The sequence below is a fragment of the Homarus americanus genome, unplaced genomic scaffold (genome assembly GCF_018991925.1).
Source record: "Homarus americanus isolate GMGI-L3 unplaced genomic scaffold, GMGI_Hamer_2.0 scaffold40047, whole genome shotgun sequence".
In the NCBI taxonomy this organism is placed as follows: domain Eukaryota; kingdom Metazoa; phylum Arthropoda; class Malacostraca; order Decapoda; family Nephropidae; genus Homarus; species Homarus americanus.
Genome location: NW_024741731.1, coordinates 695,561 through 718,760, shown reverse-complemented (window position 1 = coordinate 718,760; position 23,200 = coordinate 695,561). Strand labels below are relative to the sequence as shown.

General features: G+C 36.2%; 1 protein-coding gene across 6 annotated transcripts in view; it reads left to right on the top strand.

The window, feature by feature from the left end:
• Positions 1-93: 93 nt before the first annotated feature.
• LOC121876028 ((E3-independent) E2 ubiquitin-conjugating enzyme UBE2O-like) overlaps positions 94-23,200 on the top strand; it is a 47,367-nt gene continuing 24,260 nt past the window's right edge. For 2 of the 6 annotated variants that reach the window (XM_042380895.1, XM_042380890.1), the window contains exons 1-10: positions 94-750; positions 3,046-3,219; positions 5,590-5,757; positions 12,362-12,520; positions 13,194-13,297; positions 14,204-14,388; positions 19,076-19,123; positions 21,394-21,432; positions 21,934-22,101; positions 22,620-22,786. In XM_042380895.1, the coding sequence (XP_042236829.1) occupies positions 541-750; positions 3,046-3,219; positions 5,590-5,757; positions 12,362-12,520; positions 13,194-13,297; positions 14,204-14,388; positions 19,076-19,123; positions 21,394-21,432; positions 21,934-22,101; positions 22,620-22,786 (1,422 nt within the window). In that variant the 5' untranslated portion in view covers positions 94-540. The remainder of the gene's footprint in view (positions 751-3,045; positions 3,220-5,589; positions 5,758-12,361; positions 12,521-13,193; positions 13,298-14,203; positions 14,389-19,075; positions 19,124-21,393; positions 21,433-21,933; positions 22,102-22,619; positions 22,787-23,200) is intronic. The other 4 variants (XM_042380891.1, XM_042380893.1, XM_042380894.1 and 1 more) reach the window with 4 other exon arrangements.

Here is a 23,200-nt window from a genome sequence, read left to right as displayed (position 1 = left end):
TTAGTAAATAAATAAATATACCCTCTCTGTGTATATATATATATATAGTATATATATATATATATATATATATATATATATATATACTCTGAACAAAATCTCCTTGTTTGCCACGGGGGTGTAAAATTATAGCCCATGAAGGAGTCATATGATATTTAAGTTATATGGTAACTAAGAACAGCGATGTGTTGTTTGCATGTATCATGATTCCCTCGAAGCCAAGGTCTATATACAGTAGACCTTGCTCATAGCCACGTAGAGAAACAGGTGTTCAGTAGACACGTGTGGTGAGGGGACAGTGAGCCAGTCCCTCCCGTCTACTGTCACCTGCTGCTGTCGTCTGCTACTCGCTGCCTAATATGAATCTATAGTTTCCTACCTAATATATATTATCCTTTATGTCAAAAATTTTTTGGTGTTATATTTATTTTGAAAAATATATTAACATTTTCCATTGAGTAAATAAAGAACAAATTAAAATTTTAAGTCAAATATTTTACTAGTTCAGTTTTTCAGTTGACTAAACACACTCAGTCCAACATGGCGCAGGAGTATCAATACTTTTACGAGGATGAAGTCTACAGATTCAATAAAAAGGGAAACTTGGAGCTTGGTATGGTACTGGAGAATGCAGAATTTGTATCCAGTGATGAGGAATCTGATGTAGATGAGGAAGACAAGGTGACCAAAGGCAGTATACGGGTGGCATGGTACCCCAAGGGCGAGGAGCAAGTTCTCCCTGAAAGAAAGGTAAGATACATCCTCTCATTTACAACCCTTATTAACCTTAACACTAGCAAAAGATCAACCAGAATGATCAATGAACCTTAATTTAAACGTTAGATTAATTATATTTCATGTGGTAATTGTATATATATGAAAAAAAAGTAAGTGATGGTAGTTAGTGTTTCCAGTGATGGTTTGTGAGTTAATTAATCTATTATATGTATCTAACTCATCATCCACACATTAATATGTTTTCTTAGCTATAATATGTGAGGTTTAAGACAGCTGTAAAGTGTGGAATGTTTGACCATGAGTTACAACAATGGTGGAGAGTTGAGTCATAGAAACAGATTTATAAAAATATAATCTAATTGATTTATTTATTAGGAATTAATTGTATGTATGATTGAAATAAAATATATGTAAAAATAATGTAAACACATATTGTAAAGTACTTTTGATAGTATATATTCTAAGTTGGTCTGAACATATTGGTAACACTATGACTCAGGGTAGTTAATATGTTATATAGTACAGTTAGTTTAGGAATAGATATGACTTAAATTTATAACTCCACATCTTTGAGAGACACCCATTAGATATATTGATGCACAGTTAGAAACATCTGGGAATGATTTAAACCAGTGGCTGAAACAGACATGTGTGTTATTGGTTTATTCTTAAAACTGTATGGCATGATAAAATAAATTGTCTTAGCCAGATGATTATAAACTGGCCAGAACCTGTTAGTTGGGGATGGTATGTTCACAAATTATTTATGATTGCAGACAACATGAACCAACCTGACCTAACCATACTATCTTGTAACTTGGTAGGTTAGGTTAGGTTGATGTGTGTTGTACTTATACTGTACAACATAATCATAACAAAATACATGAGTAATACTGGAGGAGATGGCTAACACCAGAAGGCATTGTTCAATTTTGTTCCTCTTTTTCCACATGATCTTATCATTATGGTAAGCATTTTAAACGAGGTGATATTAATAGAATATAATAGAAACTGACGAAACCAACCAAAGAAACCTACCTAACTTTACCTAACTTCCTCGCCGGGGATCGTATCCCTCGCCACATTAAACAGAAAGTACTTATTTTAATATGTGGTACCAATTAAAGTAACTTTCTTGAAGCTGCATGGTGTAATTTAAATTTTTTTGTGCATTTGAGAGTACACTCACTCGGTCCGAGAGTAACCAAATGAAGAGCTGATGACAACAAGTGCCGACATGGCAGATTTTTTGGCTAAATATATATGGCAAATAATTAATTTCTTCATTTACAAAGCACATAGAGACATCATTTTAGTGTCGAATTATCAGTTTTTTTGCTGTGTTTTACCCCCACAATATCCCTCATCCTTTGTTCCCTGCCCACTACTGGTGATTTGTGATTGTAGATAGAGAGAAGAACTAAAATATATAAATTTATAATTAAAATAAAAAGATGTATCATTTTTATTATTATCGTCCAAAGAACATCTGTTGAAAAAATTAATGAAATCGAACAACTCCATCTGGTGTTAGCCATCTGCTTCAGTATTACTCAAAAATATATAGTATACTGTAAATCCAAGCACAAATATGTCTTCCACATAATCTGCACAGCCTGTACTGAGGGATGTCATGATAGTGTACAGTACATTACTGTATTATGTGGTCCTAAACATGACCACTGTGGTGTCATCATCAGCCAGGCACTGTCCACAACCTCTTCTCGTACTGTTTTGTCGGCAATTTCACAATTTCTAGTGTTGTAGTTCATGTGCATTAGGTATATAGGAAATAAGTTTTCTGTACGTAGATATTTTTTGTTGGTAGCTAGCTGGTTAACCCGGGCCCTTGTTCTTAATTATGTACAGACAGTCTTTTGTACACAGTATTATGGCTATTTGGTTGTTATTTAGGAAAACTATTAGTGTTCCAACCAAATAAAACTCTACCTAACTCACTAATCTACATTGGTCTACTTTGAAAATTTTACTACTACTTTACTGCAACAAATTTTATATATATCAGCATTTCCCGAGTTATGCTATAATAATACACTCTGAGACCATATCCGTGCCGAGTTATCGAAGGTTTACTGTAATAGGGAGTTTTGTAGGTGTCCTTGGAATGTGTCTGGATATAATGGAGTGAAAGAGACTGTATGAACCATCCTGCTGGAGACATGCCATTGGTTATAGATATAATAAGAGGGGCATATTACTTGTTTTATGAATAATTGTTCTTTCATTAATACTGTACTGAGGTTTGTATAGAACATGTTTCTCAAGTTGCCATGTATGTTTTTGCAGGTGGGATTGGCAGATCGGTCACTAATGCCTGGCGATGTCGTACGTCGCTTGATCCGAGGAAAGGACACTCAGCGTGGTTACTGCCGCCAAGTGCACGTAACCTCCAGCGTGCAAGTCGTGGGAACAAAGCATGTGATATTGAATGTTGACAGCAATGACCTTACTCCACTTGAGGTATTTCCCAAACGTCATTTGATTTTCTTGTGGGATTAATAGTTTGTACTACTCATACCTTTAACCAGTTGAAATATACTGTAGTGTGCTTATTCGTATGTTCCGGAACAAATTATTTAAAATGAGCGCCAGAAGTAATTCCCTGGTGAAGTGGGGATTTTTCCAACCATTCCTCACCTGTTAACTATATGTTATGTTATGCTTATTTTTGTACTAGTAATTTTTTGGTAGATATATGTAGTTTTCTTTATTCATTTACAGACACACTCAATCTTACACATAGAAAGTGAAAAAGAAATAATTATCATAAGGTATAGCTAAAGTATTTTTTCAACTCGTAATTTTGGGTAGATACGGTATATGTAATTGTTTTTTTGTTTTTGTTTTTTTTATACTTGGTTACATGCATACACAATCCTACATACAGAAAATGCAAAAAGAAATAAAAGAAACAGTTATCATAAGGTATAAAGTTTTGCATATCTATGGTTTACATCTGTGAAGCTGTATGGCGAGTCTTTAACTGATATTCTCTCCATATGCTCCTAACACTTTGACAGACCCTCGTCAGACATTCTCTCTTGCACTTCTTTCATATCCACATCTAATTTTTATATTTCATAGGCCTATTCTTTGCATCCAATTCACAATGGCTATTACTGTCAAGCTAGTAATTTAATTAGCTTCTAATTGACTTTTCTCTCTTGCATTTAGAGCCTTATTCTCCATCTAACTATGTCTTTTATTCACTCTCTTGACCTTGGGTGATGTCCTTTGGATAGAATTGCATTCTGACCTTACCTTGCACTCCCATTTCAATACGATTACTTTGACCCCATTTGCACAAAATCATACACACAATGCTCCAGGACTACTTGATCTACACTAAGGATGTCTGTCATACCATGAGGTAGATACCGATATGCATTTTGCCTGCAACCTTCACTTTGACTAAAAATGAAGTTGCTGTGACCACATCTCCAATACTCCCACACTTGGTTGCATGAGTCAGAAGTGGTGGGAAAAAGTTTAAGGAGTTACTGCCATTATTGGTGGTGAGAGGACTTTGTCTTGATGCGAAGTGAAATATTGTATGTATGGAACTGGCATAAGAAAGTGTGATGTATGACAGCAAAACATGGGCTGTAAGAGAGGATAGCATACACAGGCTTGAGTTAGCTGGAATGAGAATGGCAAGATAGATTTGTAAAGTAACATTGAAAGATAGGAAACCCTCTTCAGAGCTGAGAGGGCAGTTGGGTATTGAGAGTATTGGTGAGGTTTTGCAAAGAGGTAGACAATTTGTGAAGAGATTGGAGGAGATCAAATGGATTAAGAGATGCATGAATTTGAATGGAGGGAGGCCAAGAATGACATGAGGAGAGGTTGTAAGAATTTGCCCGAGAGATGAGAACGTGATGAGAGGCTGCAGGAGACCATGCAGCATTTCAGATAATCCATACATGTGTAGGAAATGGCTGTAAAATGGTGATGATGATGGTAGTTGTGATAACCTTATGATGAAGTACCACTAACCTCAACTTTACAAAACTGTTAACTACTGTATACAGTATGTGCTATTCTTCCTGCACTGCTTGCCTTGGGAAGATATTTTTAAGTGCCAAGGATCCTACCACAAGAAACTTCATATGTTTTTTATACATCAAGACTGTCACTGTTTTATTTTAGTGACTATTTCTGGGGAAAAAATCCACTGCCTACAAATGTGTCCTCTTCCATTACTGTTACCATAGGGTAGCTGTGCTTTCATACGCTTATCTCTACCTTACTTATGTTATAGTAACCTCATCCCCATGAAGTTTTTATAATTATTCACCTTTTGTATGTGCATAGTTGATCTACCTGTAGGATTGCATTCTTCTGCACTAAGGCACTTAGTATGGAATAGATGTTGATTCTTAGCATGATGTTTGTTACATTAAAATGTCACAGCTACTTCTTTTCTTTATCACCTTATATACATGGTATCTAAGTTGATGATGTTAAGTAGTTATGGGCATTTGTCACAAAGTAGAATGTCAATCCAGGCATTGAATTATGCCTTGTATTCATAGGTGAAGCCATACTGCCCTCTCATTCTGGGACCCTTGCTTGATTCTGTTTACAGTACAGTACTCGATAACTGCGAAGATCTTATAAGAATGTACCAGATTTACTTGTACATAGTTTATGGAGGAAGATTTACTACTTATAATTGGTATCTTGTACTTCTTGAAAATGCTGTCTCCATACTCCTGTTATTATTTTTATATATTTTAGATAACTTGTCATTGAATGTGTTATAGAAGAGGAAATTTATAATTTTTATGAGTTATTGTATCTAATATGATTTGTGTTTTTGTCTTTTAGGAGTTTACAACAGACATTGCTGTAGCCTTAGACTCCTGGGTAGGAATGGTGCACATGGTCAAGTGTCGGCTGGTGATGCTGTGTGCTGATGGCTCAAGATGCATTATGTCCGATGGCGAAGCTCTGGAGTTGGATGATATGCGGGATACACGAGATAGGGTTAGATTGGTAACTGTCAATCAAGCTCACGGTAACCTCACTTATATCGCTTGATGTCACTGTGTGTACTTCCCAAGCTGCTTTTATATTTTCTTATAAAATGTGTTAAGGATGTTTTAAGATTGGTGTTTTGCTCCTAGTGTAACTAGACTGAGCATATTGCTGTATGGTACTGTACTGCTAGTAAAGGCAGATAGGTTGTATATATTATAGATAGGTACCCACGTGGTTGGAACATTTACAGCTATTGTTGATTTAGAAGTAGAATCAGGAATTACTGTTCATGCAAGATTTTATGTACTTTGAGTTCCACATCATACTATTTTATGCTAAGCTTGTACAGTATTTATATATTTTGGCATAATTGATGTGTTGTGATGTTTCATATTCTATAGTATCTGAAACAAGTACTTTGTAATATGGGATACCAGAGGAGCTGTGTATGTGTACAAGTGGTGACATTTAACATATGGAAAAGCATATAACTAAGTAAGGGATTCAATAAATACAGTATACTGTACAAGGATTATGGTAGGTGCCATTGGAGCAGATTATCTGTTCATAGCTGGAGTCATCCCACATCCAAATCTGGGGGTGTTGGGATGGTAACTCCACCTTCTTGTACAGTGTTCATTTAATAGAAAGAAATTAACTATTAAAAACAGGGTGTGTGATATGTTTGGATATCACCAGAGTGTTCAGAAAAACTTGTACTTTTTTTTTTTTTTTAAGAGTTAAAGTAAGGTGAGGTAAGGACAAGTTGGGTGAGGGGTGTCTGAAATAATATAAAGGGGGATGAGAGCATGTTATTGAGTGATGAAGTGTGGAGTTACTTGAATAGTTTGGATCAGATTTAAAGTAGGAGGGGAAGAGTGGGCTACAGTTAGTAAGTCCTGTATACTGAACACACACACCAGGGAATGAGAAAAGTAAGAAGGGTTAAGGTTCTGGGAAGGCTTGGATATTTATATTGAAAATATTAGTGTGAGAAATTAAGTGATACTGAAAAGAGATATTGCTATTACAGTTTGTGATTGGGAAGTGTCAGGGAATGTAGGGGAATATGGAGTGCCAGGAATATGTACGTGGAGGGAGGCAGATTGATATTTTTGCTGAGGGAGGTTTGATAGTAGCAACACATGAATTTTAAAATAAATAAACCCATATGCATACATAGAGGTGAAACGACAGAGAAGAATTGGGCATATTTACTGGAGGAAAGACGTATTGCTCTCTCTAGTGCATTGGGTCACCCTGAAGCCTCGGGACTGTTTCTGCTACGGCATCAGGCTCGTTCGTGTGCTAATACAGTACAATACCTAGTTGAGTGAGATGATGATATGCTTGCTAGCTACACTGTCTACACCAAGCTCCAATGTAAGGGAGTGAGTACTGTACTGTATTTGATGACCTTTTGGATAGACTATAGCACACAAAACATTATATTGGAATGTATTGATATTTTTTTTAATGTATGATAAAAGAAGGTTAAATAGGAGTTAATATTATTAAAATTTTGCAAGGTGTGGGCTTTATCTCACAAAGTACTGGAGGTCATTTTGTACAGTATATTCTCAGTCTATAAACACTGATTATGGTAGAGCAGGGTTTTTGTTTTTCTCACTGAAAGGACCTTCATTCTCATTTCTATTTGCACAGTACTGTACTGTAAAGTATTATGTATCCTTGGTTGCAGTAATATTTGTAATTTTTTTTACATTTTTGATGATCTGCATTAGAGATTTGTTCACTGTTCGATTTTACATGGAAAAGAAGAAGTGTTTAAGAGATGTTTTGATCTGTGTGTGTTGAATGTTCTTTGCTAAAATTTCCATATGTGAGTAGGTGTGGAAGCTGTGTATATGCTGCTGGTATAATTTTAGTTTTTTATAGATGTAGCTAATTGAGGGGTTTATAAGTTCCCAGGAGTATCACATATCAATAACTAGATTTAAATGTGATTCTTATCAAAAGATGTCCAATTGGAAGGCCATGGTAATACGAGCCTTGTGCCATTACCGTATATGACCAGAGTTACCAGAGCTTCCAGAATCCTTCCCTATTTTCTAGTCACCCATCTTAATGGAACATATTATGTAAAGGCATTATCTTTTTTAAACTTACAATGTCTGCTTCATGACTTCTTAAGTGATGTAAAAAAAGAAAGTAAAAAAAGAAAAGAAGTGAAATTTTATAAATACTGTAGGTCCATTTGCCCGCATGTGTTATATCTTCTTCGCCTCACAAGAGACTTGGCACATATGACAACACTTCAGTAATAGTCAAGGTACCACAACTGGGGGTTGGTGGGGACTTTACATTAATTGTCCTTTGGATGTTATATGTCTCTATTACAGATAGGCTGTTGAGCTCTGTTATCCTCCCTCCCTCCCCATCACCACCACTCCCCCCCTTTAGTTGTGGTACCTTGACTATCACTGCAGTATTGCCACATGTACCGAGGCACATGACATACGCGGGCAACTGTACCATCACTAGAAGACGTGTTGCGACAACACCCGTGTAATTACGTCAAAGATAAAGGTCCCAGAAAAGATGTACGGTAATACCTGTAGTCCCATTAATGCATGTGTTCCCGTTTAGGCATGCGAGTTCCTGACACTATCCCTCACTTTCAACTTTTTACTGCTGACATATTGGGCCCCTTTAATGGTTCAGAACACTCAATAATCAGTGTTAACCATCTTTCAGGTTATTTGTACACAGAAGGAGTATATACCAATTTTCATGATTGTGCTAGCTCATGAGTTTTATGTGGTTCATAAACATTATGGTTAACCATCCACATAAACGACTAGTCCAACTTCAGGGTATCCAACTTTTTTTATGTATGTCCCGTCAGATAAAAAAAAATAAAAAATTCCAGACAATCGACCTCGGTGCGTCCCAAGTTTGTTGCATAAATTTTTGTCTGAAAAATAAGAACTCCTTAACCATGTTAGGTAAGAATTGTACTACAAAGTCATGTGATGTGTTGCAAGGGATCACAAAGAAGCAAATTACTGTACAGTAATTTTTAAATACTGTATCTGCAAGCAGATTTCCTGCTTGCCATGCTGCCATCTATTGAGGTCAGGAAAACTTATGTTTTCATCAGCTGATTGACTGTCTTTGTTTTATATATATTTATTGAATCTTAAAAAAAATTTATACAATGAAACAAACAGCATGAAAATTATTTAATGTTTCTCTGAGAAATGAAGTATACAAGATACATTTAATGATATTCTTACACCAAAGGGGATGAGGGTAAGTTACAGTGGAGTTAGTCAAACAACAAGTGAGGAATAGTATAAAATAAACAATTCTTAAGACATCATCTTTTCTCACTTCAACACTAATTCTATCATTTTAAAACACTTTCACAAATTATAACACTCCTTGAGTCTTGTTTGACTTGGATGTAGTTGGGCGTCTGCCTGCTGGCCTCTGCTAGCAGACAATGTACCCACTCATGTTGATTGACTCTTCATTTGATATTTATTTGTGTAACCTTTAAAAACATATTTAACGAAACAAACAGTCTTAAAAAAATCCCTTAAGAATTGAAATATGATTACATTGCATTTTATTTACACTCGAACATTATGCTGCTATTTGATTTTTGTTTTATTTGTTTGGCCAGTTATCCGACTTTTTCGATTATCCGACCCATGAAAGGTCCCATGCTAGTCGGCTTTTATTGTATGTGTAATATTAATTTTCTTATTCAATTATTTTAACTGTCACTGGGTAATTTCTTGGCCTATTATGACTCCAAGTAACACGTGTGCCCACTATGACTTACAGGTTCTTATTGTGACACCTCCAAATGAGTTGAAGGTATTTAAAATACCAAGTGACTCTTAGGTGATTGTAGTGACCCCAGTTGATTAATGACCCTAAGGGATACACAGTTATTTATAATGAAACCAGGTGTCCCATAGGTTCTAATAAGGACCTCAGGTACTTAAAATGATAATAGATGTCACCTGTGCTCTTAATTTTGCCAGTGAGATACCTGCATCTCACAGATGTTGTAAATACTACTGGGGGCCTCTCAGATTCTCATAATGACTTCAAGTATGCCTGGTATGTGGTTCGAGGTGCTCATAATCATGCTAAGTAAGACAGGTATTTCGATCAACACCAAGTGCTTTGATGATCACCAAGTACTGTAAGAGAATTGAGGGTTATTAACCTCCCTAGCCTGTGAATATTGCAGGCCATCTCTCATGGGAGTGTGGCTGTCCAGTCCTGGAAGTTTTTAGCACCTCCTCCACCTTTTTATTTTTACAGGGGTTGTATTATAAGTGCTGCCTGCCATAAGGGCGGTAGTCAGAAATGGAGGGGTTGATCCTCAAATTCCTTATGCCTTCTTCTGATGAAGCCCATAGCTAACAACTCAGAAACCCTCCCTCTTCCCTTGGGTTCACGATTAGGCACCAGAACTGAAATACTGGGTGGTTTGATCCGTATTTATTTTATTCAAGGATGGCAGGCATAAACTTTTAAGCATTGAGTTCTGATTAGGGAGTCATGGCTTTAATAATATTTCGTCTTTTATGGCAGCTGGTGTGTTTCCCTCTTGGTGCGGTGGGGAAGAATGTGTGGTTGAGGCATGAATATGTATTTACAAATTAACCCTGACTGGTGTTAAGAGATCTGTCTAAGGGTTTGTGGGCCCACTAGTAAGACACCCTGTACTATAAGAGCTACCTGGCTGTGCTCCCCACCAGAAAAAGGGATTTCAGAATCAATCCTCGATATTTTCAGTGAAACTTTTGATACTTTTAATGGCTGTCAGTGCCACAAGACATGTATTTTTAATCTTATGAATATTTTCTTTATTATTTAAGCATTAATTTGTACCATCACTATGAAACTGCAGCAAAGACTTCCTTGACAATATTTTATTTTCTAAACAAAATACAATTACATGAACAAAACAAAGGTTATCCTGAGCTTGTATTTGTTATTTTTTTTATTAAATTTTCTTTAGTTTTGAATGCTTCCCCTTTAAGACACCTGAGTTGCTTTAATTTAACTAAGTGTTACCTACAAGATTTTTTGGTATTTTGATGTTCATTTTAGTGAATGGACCAGATATGTGTGTCATAAATGTAAGAGAGGATTATAAAGTTAACAAATTAGTACTACAGAATATTGATTAAAGCACTCTGAGCTCTTCATATTGCTGTATAAAACATAGCCTCAAGAACTTATAACACTGTACTGCACAGAAAGAGAAAAGATAAATTTACTTTGTGAGAGTTGACAGAACTCATGAGTTAACAAACTAAGATTACTATAATACCAAATTATCTGTGAATGATTCCAATGCATTCTATGGAATGAATTTCTTTTAACTATCATGTAAACTATTGCATTTTATTTTGAGCTTATGATATATTGTACAATATTCACTTAACAAATTGTTTTCAAGGAATCTAACCATTCCTATAGTGAGGCATACCTGTAGTACAGACACTATTCTCACCCTCCTGGGATTTTTACCTGTTCATCTTGTACTCATTATTAGCTATTACATCATTATGAAACAATTTTGTCACAATACAGTACAGTCAACCCTCGCTTTACGCGGTCCCACATTCCGCGTTTACGCGGTACCCTGCCGAAACCGGAATGCTCACATTCCTCGGTGCGTGTACCCCTTTATGCGGAGAGCGGCTGGTGAGCCGCGCCATTTTTGGATCCAAGCCATCCGCCATGTTGTGTAAGCGGCGCGAGCAGGGTGCGCATAAGGTCGCCCAGTCATCAAAACATTATCGAGTTCTTCGCCCGCCACCCACCACAGCCGGCCCAAGTCAGTGATAGTGATAATTATAGTGAGGATATGGACTTATATGGACTTTGAGGGGTTTGACAAAGAGGCCCTGCAAGCCTCTGTGGTGGATAGTGATACAATTGATACAAGTGATACAGGTGAGGGCCAGTAATCTGCCCTCTGCCTCGGAACCAACCCCCCATCCCCGTGTGCCCAGTCATCTTTTCTTCTAATGTAAGTGTTAAAAAACCTAATATTATTGATATTTCTCTTAATTATTAATTGTGTGTGCATACCATCATAAAATTAAGAAGTTATTTTTACTACAACGTAGGTATTGTGTCTGAAAAAGTGGAGTTTGGGGGTAGGCCCGGTCTCTTATTTCAATTAATCCCATATGTTAGGTTGTTCACTTTACGCGTTTCTCACTTTACGCGGGCCGCCGTGGGTTGAATTAACCGCGTAAGGTGAGGGTTCACTGTATATGAAAACCTACTTTCTGAAATAATTTTAAAGATTCCTTACACTGTTCTTCACACAGTAAAATATGCACTTGCTTAGGTATACAGTATTATTACACAGTAGAAATTCACTTGCCCTTATAGTTATGTCTAATAAATGAGTTGAGTTTTTAATAATTATTTATCACAGTATTCCCCAGCTTACTTGCTGAAGTTCTCAGGATGCTTTATCAGTTTTTGTTGTCAGTTAAGAAAACTCAAACAATGTTTAGATTTTTTTTCTGTGATTGTGTTTGGAAAGATTACTTCATCAGTTTTATATGTATGGTGACTGTTTCTAACTTCTGGTATTTTTTCCCCCAAGGACTCGGAGTTTCGGCGATATGATTTCTACCCGGGACAGCAGCTAGTTGGATGCTCACGGGCATTTGAAGATGTGGAATGGATCCACCGCACACGAGAGATGGAAGTTGCGTTATCCAAGCCTCATAAGTCAATTAAGGTCTCTGTTGAACAAGTTCAGGTAAGCACAGAGATAATTTTAGAGTATTTTTGTACAGGGTATTTAGAATGGAAATACTTGGGGCAGGCTAGTGCCTGGAAATATTCTGATTGAAAGATGTGATATAGGTTGCTGATGCTGTCTTATACAGTACTATATAGTAGAGCTATGGTAAAATTGCATAAAGGCTTGTTAAAGTATACGACAATGGTAAACAGTAAGGCAACTTGACCCAGGATAGCTGACAAAGCTGTTAGGTGTCTATTTCCAGGAGGGTTCTTTGTTTAGGCATATGCTTAGTCTTTGATCAGTAATAGTATATCTACAGGAGTAAGGGTGATTTTTTTTTTTTTATAAATACAAGAAACATTGCATTGCACGTGGACTATCCAAGGGTGGTGGATCATTTCAAGAATACAACACACGAACTATACGCTTAATACCAGGAACTTAGAAATACTTAAGATATCAAGGGGAGGGGCAAAAATGAGAGCATTCACAGATCTGGCATGCTCTTGTTCCCAGCAGTGCTGGGTTTCTAGGCTTTCACTCTATTTTGTACATTACTATTATTGTTATTCCACTGAAGTTTATGAGATATGTAGATTAAATTTATTAAACCTTCTTACCCTGGATGCCCTTATTAAAAATAGTACAGTACTACTGTTTATTTGGACTTTAAATTTCTTCACAGGTGGTGCAACTTGGAGTACGTTGGCAGTGCCGTGCATTTTCCAATGACTCGAATGTAGACAAAGAGCAACCGAAATATCTTGTTCAAGGAGAAGATTTAAAGAGGTAAATCTTATTGTGTCCAGGACATCATTTCTCACAATCCAGCTGGTCAATAGATGCAGAGATTCCCTAAGCATCCCGTTATTCTCTATTTACACCCTGTACTCAGGTCTCCACCCTCACCTCCCTTTCACCTTGCACATACATCTCTTCTCCAGCCTGTGCATCTTCATTCTCTCCTCATAATCATATCATCTTAACACCCTCTCTATCCTTCACTCTTTCAGCCACTGTTTAGTGCTGAAGTGTAAAAAGAAAAAGTGCTTAGTGTTAAAGAAAAATGGCCAGCACTACATTTTGGTTGCCCTGGGCACCTGTACAGTGTTGAGCCCTGTCTGTTGTCACTCAGTTTAGAGAACCTGTCATTTTCAGAACACATTGAAATAACAGCATCACTTCTTCTCTTCTTATTTGCATAGGATCATGTACAGTACAGGTATATTATATTGTATAATCCTATTGCATAATCCTATTCCTGTATAACATTGTTTAAATCAGTGTGAGTTGTTAAAAATAATAAATTTATTTAATTTCTTGTACAGTTTGCACCTGTATTTTACCTAAATTCTGTTTGAATGAAGAAAGCTTGTTAGGTAAATGTGTAGCCAGTTAATTTTAAACTTGAATGTTGAGGGCATTTTAATCAGCATGTGAATGAGTGTGGGAGTCAGTCTACACAGACCCTTAGAAAGTAAAGATTTTGTACAGGTATATGTACTTATATTTGTTTAACTTACTAAGCTTTGTTCTGCCTTTTGAGGGGGTCATCTCATATTAATTGTGCCACGTCTCAGGACAGTTTTAGAAAGTTAGTCCAGAGGTTAGGTTAGATTTAGGTGGGTAGGACTCTTCATTGTGTCAGTCCTCTTTATATATTTTTTATTATATATATATATTTTTTTTTTTCAGAGTGAAAATGCTGAATGTATTTGAGCCTTGCACCCTTCAGCTAGGTGATCGTAACTATTATTCTTCAAAAGAAGGAGATGTAATCATGACCCGGGAACAATGGAGAAAGCTTATGGCAGTCCAGCTATCAGCAGACCACACTAATCCCTGTCCCCTACGACCACGACCTGCAAAGAATAAGTCCAGTAAGAAATTAACCATCTCCAAAAATTTTTGATCGTGAAAATTTTTAGTTTTTGTGGTGTACATTACCTCCTTTCTGGTCCAGGAGTGTGGGCCATACAACCCCATCCTCGTATATTCGGTTACTAAAAAAGAAGAAAGAGCAAAGGAAATTAGGATGTTTTAATGTTTGTGCTTGTAATCAGAGTGGTAACCAAAACAGTGATTGAGAACTAAAGTGAGTGAAAGGAAAATGGATGTCATGGATTTGTGTGAAACGAGCAGAAGGGCAAAGTAGAGGTGAACCGAGGAAAAGTGAGGTGAATGTAGTCAGGGGTGTCTGAAATTATATGGTTTTGAAGCATGGAATCTTGAGTGCACAAGGACGCAACAAATTAACAATAATGGAAATAAGAAATACAAAAATAGAAGAATATGGAAGTGAAAGAAGTATTAGTAAAAGAGTGGATGCAGGTTTAACTTGCGGTAAAGACATATTAAGAGACTTTGAAGTGAAAGATAGGTGAAGAATGATATAATTTAAGAGTTAAATGGTACTATAATTTAGGAGTTAGCGTGGCAGACCAAGGAGATTGACAGATGGGGGTGAAAAATGCACTAGAACATGCAGGTAACATCAATTTTGTGTGTGTGTGTGTGTGTTTTAGTGGAGAGTAAAGTGTTTAGTAAGGTCTAGGGAAGGATGTACTTCTGATGTATGATGCTTAGTAGGCTGTGTGAAGTTACGGATAAATCAGAACAGATGATTGTTTGGGGTCATATTGTTGAATTGAAATATCCTAGCAGAACACATATTACAATGCTAGGACTGAATGACTGAAGGATAACAAGTGAAGGGAGAATGTGTATGCATGTGATTGTTTTATTCTGGCCATCCTGCACTATAGAGGGAAAGGCTGGAAGAGAAGATCTGTTAGTGCCTCTTATATAGATTTCTCTAACCTAATGAAGCTGTTCTTGTATTAATTATGATTCTGTTAACTAGGTTTTTTTTATGGGTGTATTTTGGTTAAGCCCACATTTTAGAGTACTGTACTGTTTATTTAGAAGGTATTTGAGGGTATTTTCAAGGTTAGGGTGTTAAAGGATGTATGGTGTGTGTGTGTGTATCTTAGGGTATCATTTTGGGGTATGGGAGACTGTACTGTAGATAATACTAATGGTTACTGGTGGTTGTAATGGATTAAGGTGGTCCATTTGTTTAATTTTTTTTAAGGTGGTTTGGGGGACATAATTTATAAACTGAAATCCTCGGTTAACTGGGCCAGCCACTTACCAGTTATTTGGGTTAATGTCGGCACTACAGTACTGTACATGTGTATTTTTATTGCAGGAGTTTTTGTTGCTTTTTATCTTTATATTTTTAAAACATTTATTTATTTTTTCATTTTTGATGTACTGTATTTGGCATCTCTCTTTTTCACATTAATTACTTAATTTAAACACTTATTTAATTTTATGAACAATATGAATTCTTGCAAAAATCTAAATGCTTCATTCTAAAGTACTTTATACTGTAATATGTATTGCAGATTTTGTTTTTCTTGTTCTTTAAGATAGGGATGATCACTGATATTTTAAAAGTACTAGTAAACACTCATCTCTTTAGCATGAAGGCTTCTGTGAGGCACATTCACCTTTGGTTGATAGGGTTTAGGAGTTCTTTGTAGACTTATAAAATGCAGTGATATCATAGGTATTAGAGCGAGAAAACTAACATTATTTATGCAGTTTCCCACAGAATGTGAAATATTCATTCTAGTATTGCTGGCCTTCTTCAGTGCTAATTGCTCTGTGGTTTCCTTATTACTCTTAAAGAACTGCAGGTTTGATTGCCTTTGATTTTGGTTCGTCTTGATCACCCAAGAAATATTTGCAATAATTTCTTCTTCCCTTTGTTTCTCTTTGGTGTTCGGTTCTATGCCACAGACCACTTTGTCTCTTCTACAGTCCTTTTTCATCTTGGCTGCTCTTCTGCCACTGTCGTCTATCCTTTGTACCACTTCTCTGCCCTCTCCAAGTTTCTTCACTGTGTGTCTCCAACTTGTTTGTGGTTTATCTCATCCATCTGCTCTCCACTACCAGTTTTATTCTCTTTTGACAGCCTCTCCTCCTCCGTTCATTGTACAGGTACTACCCACTTCAAACTACTGTACTGTACTACCAACCAGCTTTCTTCTGAGTTTCTTTTTCATCCCCATTTTTCCATTGTCGCCATCAGCCTCCCTCTCCCTTTGTACTCCACATAGTTTTCTAACCCAGTTGTTTTGTGACCTGTAGTGTCTTTTCTTGTCTTTCCATTAATGCCACTAGTATACCTAATTCTTGTCCCCATTAATATATCACTATACTGTACCTAATTCTTGCCCCCATTAATGTCATTACACCTACTGTAACTATATTCAGTGTGTCTCCTTTCAATTATTTCTTTATCTATCCCCACATGGTACTTCCTTCAACTGTTTTGTGATAATGCTCATGTTTGCATCCTCTCCTGCACTTCCCTACTGTTATCACCATCTGTACTCAGTTGCTTTTAACTTGTTTAATGACATTGCCATTTACTTTTATATTATATCTTGGGTAATTATACTTTTTACTCAAATATTTGGGACTTTCAAATGTCTTTTATTCATATTATTGATTTGTGGATCCATTGGTTTTCCCTAAAAAAAATTGTGGTGTAAACCTTTTTAAATTTTTTTGTTTAATAACTTTTAAGAAGTGGATAAGGAATTATGGTTTCCCCACTGACCCACCAGTTCATTGTGCCTGGGTTTAAATTATTAGTGGCAAGGAAATGTCTTTTATTACTATATCTGGGTTGAACAAGCTTTCCACACAGTCACACCTCGCTCATATTTTCATGTAAAAGGAGGTGACATTTCTATCTATCTCAGGGGTGTGCTGAGACAACTCCAGGCCTGTTTGGCTCTTGAATTGGTCAGTAAACCAAGTGTTAGGTCAGGAGAGGGCAGCGTGCTTAAAGTTTAAATGCACAAGATAACTGTGTTCTGCCAATGAAGTCACAAAAGCCCCCCCTGGCCCCGTTGTGGGTCGTTTGACCTGTGCCCGGGTGAGCTAACTCCCATTAAAAAAAAAAAAAAAAAAGTGCCCATAAATCAACCATTGAATTTACTGTTTTAATGATAAGTAATATGGTAGTAGTATATCTTTTGATAGCTGTTGCAATGTTTGAGTTACTCCTTTTAGAAAATTTCTCATGTCATTAGAGTCTTTGACTTCATTTACAGGAGGCCCTTGGAAGAGACCAAGGTTTGGTTCTCTAGGGTCTCACTCTCAAGCAAATCATCCCCTGTTGAAGGTAAATTCCTATGTGAGGAAAAGGTTGTGTTCCTGGATCCCAGAAATTTGTGCATACCCCATAAATATGATTTTATAAAAATATAAAGGCTCTGAAAGCCAATAAATTACTGTACAGTACTACACTACAACCCACACAAGCCTTCTGTGTCCCCCAAAATCCCCAGCAGCAATTTTCACTCTACTTTTGTTATGCTTCCTGATGTAAATTTCTCCATGACTGGTGGCTCACTTTAGGAATCCTATGTTCTCAGTTGAAATTGCAGTATACTGTAACCTGAGACTATAAGATCTTGTTAAATGTTGAATTTTTGGCAGCTTTGGTGGATCGAGAGAATCCAACAGTACAATTCATTCATATTTTTGGTCAAACTGGTGACTGTTGGAGCCCCTCTTTATCTAGTTTTTAGTCTAAAGTAGAGGTTTTATAATGACCATTTCCCTAACTTGGGTCAAATATACATTTGTGACTGGCCTTCATAGTTGGGTAATAGTCTTACTGATATTTTTCCTATAGAATTAGTGACCTTGAATGGCTCTTTTTGGTTCTATTAGGATTTTGAAACTCTTGCCTGTACTCTAGCCATGAGAGATACATGTATTCAGTATCTTATGACAGATTACAGTAGTTTCCCTTAGTTACAGTAGATTACAGTTAAATCTTCCATAGATAGTGTTCCTCTTTCTCCATGTCTGTATTGTTAAAAGAAGATGTGCTAGCAGGTAAATAATTTGATGTTATATGAGCTGTCTAGTCCAAGTTGAGTCAGCGATTTGATGTGACAAATGAAATCCAAGGTGTTGCATCAAGAAGGCAATGCTTCTTTATTTTATTTTATGGGAGATATGAGGTTATAATAGCTTTGATATTAATTAAAAATAATTAATAATTATTTTTGACAAATTTGATGGAGAGAGAGAAAGTGATGCTCTTAAAAAATGAATGTTAGGACGATGACGAGTTTCTGGTATAGTATACAGTACTTGTACAGTAGGTGCAACATTGACTGTTCATGCAGACAGAATATCAACTTACCCGATAGTTGTGGGTTTTCAACTTCCCACATCACTGCTAAAGAACTATTGTAGTTATTTTATTTACTCTCAGATTACTAATAGAATTGTGTTTCTATTATGGAAAATGTATTGCATAAAGATGGATCTGAGTTTTCTGCTGTATGCTGTCAACTTTTTTATGCCTTGTGATCACAGTCTTTTGCACACTCCTTGTTTTTAATATACTGTATATTTTTTATAAATTGCTGTCATATTTTTTTGCGATAAGTACTTTAGACTTGATTTTTTTATCTTCTTTCAAGCTTTCTATATTTTGTTGTTTTCATTTCCTAATGAATTGCTTTTCAGAGAGAAAAGTACGGTCTGTTTTAGCTGATGCTGTAAAAGTAACTACAGGTATGATGAGAAACAATGACTTTCATTTTAATTTTAAGGTCAAAGGATCTTTGATGTGTGATCTACAAGATCTAACACCATCAAACATTGTTGGTAGAGCCTGCCAGTGCCTGGAGTTTATGCTACATAGTACATTCGTGGAAACTTTTTTTAAAGGTTCTCCCATTCCAAAGCAGGTTTAAAATTATCAGATCACTCATTGTTGACCTATGAACCATAAATAAAGGACTGAAATTATTAAGTCACATTTCATGGCCAAGAGAAATATCCTGAGCAGGTTTTGGTTTGGAAATGGCTTAGGGTGGTTTATATACACAAGCCACTAACCAAATAAGAAAACCACTTAATCAGAGGTTTGGAATCCTGATATGGCCAGGTTAGTATAGTAGCTGCTTACAACAATGACACTGAACACACGGGTGATGTTGCCTGCCATTAAACAGTACAAGCTCCTGGGGATGGCTGGGGGGGGGGGTGTTTGATGGTGATAAATCTCGTAGCTCATTCATTTCTTCCCATTGACAGTAAAATGGAATTTCAAACTTCAGTCTTTCATTGGAAGAATTTTAGCTATTTTGATTTAGAGTGTGCCAGGTTCCTTTTCTGCATCTTAACTGAACACCATGGCCAAGCTCTTAAAAAAAAAAGTGTAAAATAAATTGTATGCAATATAATTAGTGCATCTTTAATAACAGTACTGTACTGTCATATACAGCTACTGTAATCTGTAGAAAAGTGAAACATACGAAAGATTATTACTGTGCATCCTTTCAGCATTGTTTGTGTATACTGTACCTGCATCTTCTTGAGGTTGAAATTTTGCTGATGTTGTTTTTGAATATTAGAGAATATTCTGTAGCTATGCTGTATTGTACTATATAAAGTACAGTATGTATAAGAATTTAGCATTTTTGTGTGTTGTTCAATTCCAGTCATCTGTCTTCTAGATAGGAATTGCAACTTGATAGTGTAAAAAATATCAGTTTATTCATTGCATGTTATTCTGTCTTGGGTATTTTCTTTTGACTATATGTATTGAAAAAAATTATTCTCAAAAGATGTGGACTCATCAGTTACACAGTATATTTCAGAAATGTTTTTTCCCCCCATTTTCAAGGTAGGATGACCATCCAAGATTCATATGTCTGCATTCAACAATCCTACCAAAATGACATGTGACTTTCTGAAGATGGCTGTGTGTTTTTGTTTTTTATTCAGTGTGTTCCATCTTGAACTACAGGTGGTTGGTTCCATGTTTTTCTCTTTTCACTTGATTTTGTTCTTATTCTGTTCTTATAATGGCAACCAACAAGCATCTAAGTGATGGTACTCAGTGAAGTGAAGAGGAAGTGTTATAGTACTCTTGCCATTAAACAGAACACAGAAATTTTACATTGGCCGCAGTGTAAGGGTTGAGCAGTGTCACGATGAAGGCACACGCATATCTTGGCCACTTTTACATGAAAAGGCTGAACAGTTTCATCATAAGTTAAAAATTTGTGTTCTTTAAATACTGCATTTTATTTGGTATATACAAATAGTGGACAGTACAGTATTACATACAGGGAACATTTAAATTGGACATAATGTACTGTAATATAAAAATTTACTGTTAAGTGATGAAATGTTTGGGACAGTAGAAGAATCAGTACTGTATCTGTAATCCAAAGCTATTAATAATTTTAACTGCTCATTCCTTATGAATTCAGACTGGAGATGTTGTACTGTAATGTGATTTCAGTTACCCTGTGGTGATTATGGGAAATTGCAGATTTGGACATGATTAGTTTTACAGTATAGTATACATACTGTACTGTGTATTTATTTGTAGATAGATGTGTCAAATAAATACTGTAGTGTTTGAGTGTCAGTGGATAAACTTATTGTTTACTTGAGGACACACACTCAGGTTGACAAGTAATGTTGTTTTGGTGTAAGTGATAGGATAGACTCGTCATTATCTCATCCACCATTTTAGTCACTCAATGTGAGTGTCACCTTCATGGATACGCAGTGTTTTTTTAGGAGTGTGATCCTGTAGTGCAGAGTAGTGTGTGTGTGTGTGTGTTTTGAGGTTGCATAATTATAGAAAATGTAAAATGTTGTGTTACTTGAGGTAGAAATATAGTGCTGTACTGTACAGTATATGAATAATAAACAATGCATGGTAATGAGTATTCATAGTGTGAATTTATTACTAAACTCAAATTTATATTGCATGAGCATTTGTCCTGTTTATCGGCTTATTGCTTGCCTTTATTCATTTGCAGATCCCCCTGTCACTTCATCACAACCAAGTGGAACTGAAGGTAGCTATCATACTTAATGACTTGTGTGATACATTCTCTAAGGTCTTCTTAACCAGATCTTTAATTTTCAAGGATTTCTGCCCATGTATATGTTTATCCTAACACATTCATCAGAATTTGGACAGCTCAAATATATCAGAAGAATATTAGGCTTTTATGAGAACAAAACTTGGCTAAGCAAGGGAAGAAAATTTAACCTAACCCAAGGGTATGCTATTGGGGGTGATTTGCAAACTTTAGGGGTTAAAAGATCCTTTATTTCTCCAATAAAATAAAAATCGCCCAAAATATGGTCACTTGTTTAGTGTCAATACAGTTATGTACAATAATTGTATCTTAGGGCTGTCAGGCAGGATGATATAGGTAGTACTGTAGTATGAAAAATTGTCTTTACCTCTTTGTTTGGTTAAGATTTTACAGGGTTTGTCTGCTGTGAAGATCATAATAATCATAGCAGTAATGTACTGAATAATAATTTATAAAATTTCTCTCCTGTTGTAGAATCTAATACGGCCGTGTGTAAAGAAGTCCGGGGTGCTGAGGGAGGAGTACCTCGAGAAAACTCCAAAGATGATGACACTGCTGATAGTGATGGTTATATTGACTTAGATACTGATGACTGTTCTGATACAGCATCAATCAGTAGTGGGGCATCTACAGGGTCTCTAGGTGAGTGTGTGTACAGCTTACCAGATATAATAGAGGGAAGTTTCATTATTTGTCTTAAAATAACCAAAGTGTTATGTAATTGATTTTCTTAGCTTGTGTATGACTTATTCTCCTAACTAAAAGAGTATGTAAATAACAATGGCCCTACCTTTAGAATTACTCATCCTTCCTGTATCATATCATTTGTGCCTGAATAATTTTGACATTGTTTTGGACCTATAAAAGAGTTGCATTGATCTTAAGAAATGCACTTGGTTTTAATTTACATCTTTATAATGGATGGCTTCCTCACATCATACTCTTACTGTATATGAGAGGAACTTACAGTCTTCAACACATCTAACTATCTGATTAAGATGGGGAGATACCTGTACTGTACAATAAGATATTTTTCAAATTGCTATTGTTTTATGATGCATAGGTGAAGTATGATGCAAGTTGACTTACCATTTTTTGCACCAAGAATACAAAAAATGATGTTAGAAGATCTGTTAATGATTGATAAATTCCATCTACAGGAAAACGGAACAAAAAGGGTCCAGCACTCATGACCAGGATGATGAAGAAGTGTAAACTAAAACGGGCTAAGCGAAGGTCATCAAACGAGAGAACCATCATCAAGCCTGGAGACAAGTTGGTGGTAGAAACACTGATGACCACCTCCAAGGCAGATGTTGTTTGGCAGGTGGGTGGGTGGGTCTATTTCTAGTCCTGTATTTATTTATCCCTTGCATAAAGTGGGGAGAGGGAAACTGGATCCCTGTAAAAGTACATCTACAACGAGGGTGTAAATATCACCATGGTTCTAATATTTACAGTATGGGGATGGAAAATTTGGAGGTGAAAGTAAAAGTAAGGAATTGAAAGTAAAAGTAAGGAGGTGAAAATAAAAGTAAGGAGGGGAAAGTAAAAGTTGGAGGTGAAAGTAAAAGTAAAGGAGAGAGGGATACAAGATAGTGAATGATGATATGGGATATAAATGGAAGGTGAGTCATGTTATTTGCAAATTAATTTACTCGACTGCAGTGAGAAATTTGGAAGAGTTAAAATTATCGGTGAAAGAGTTTGGAAGTGTTTTTTTAAAATTGATAGTGAATGA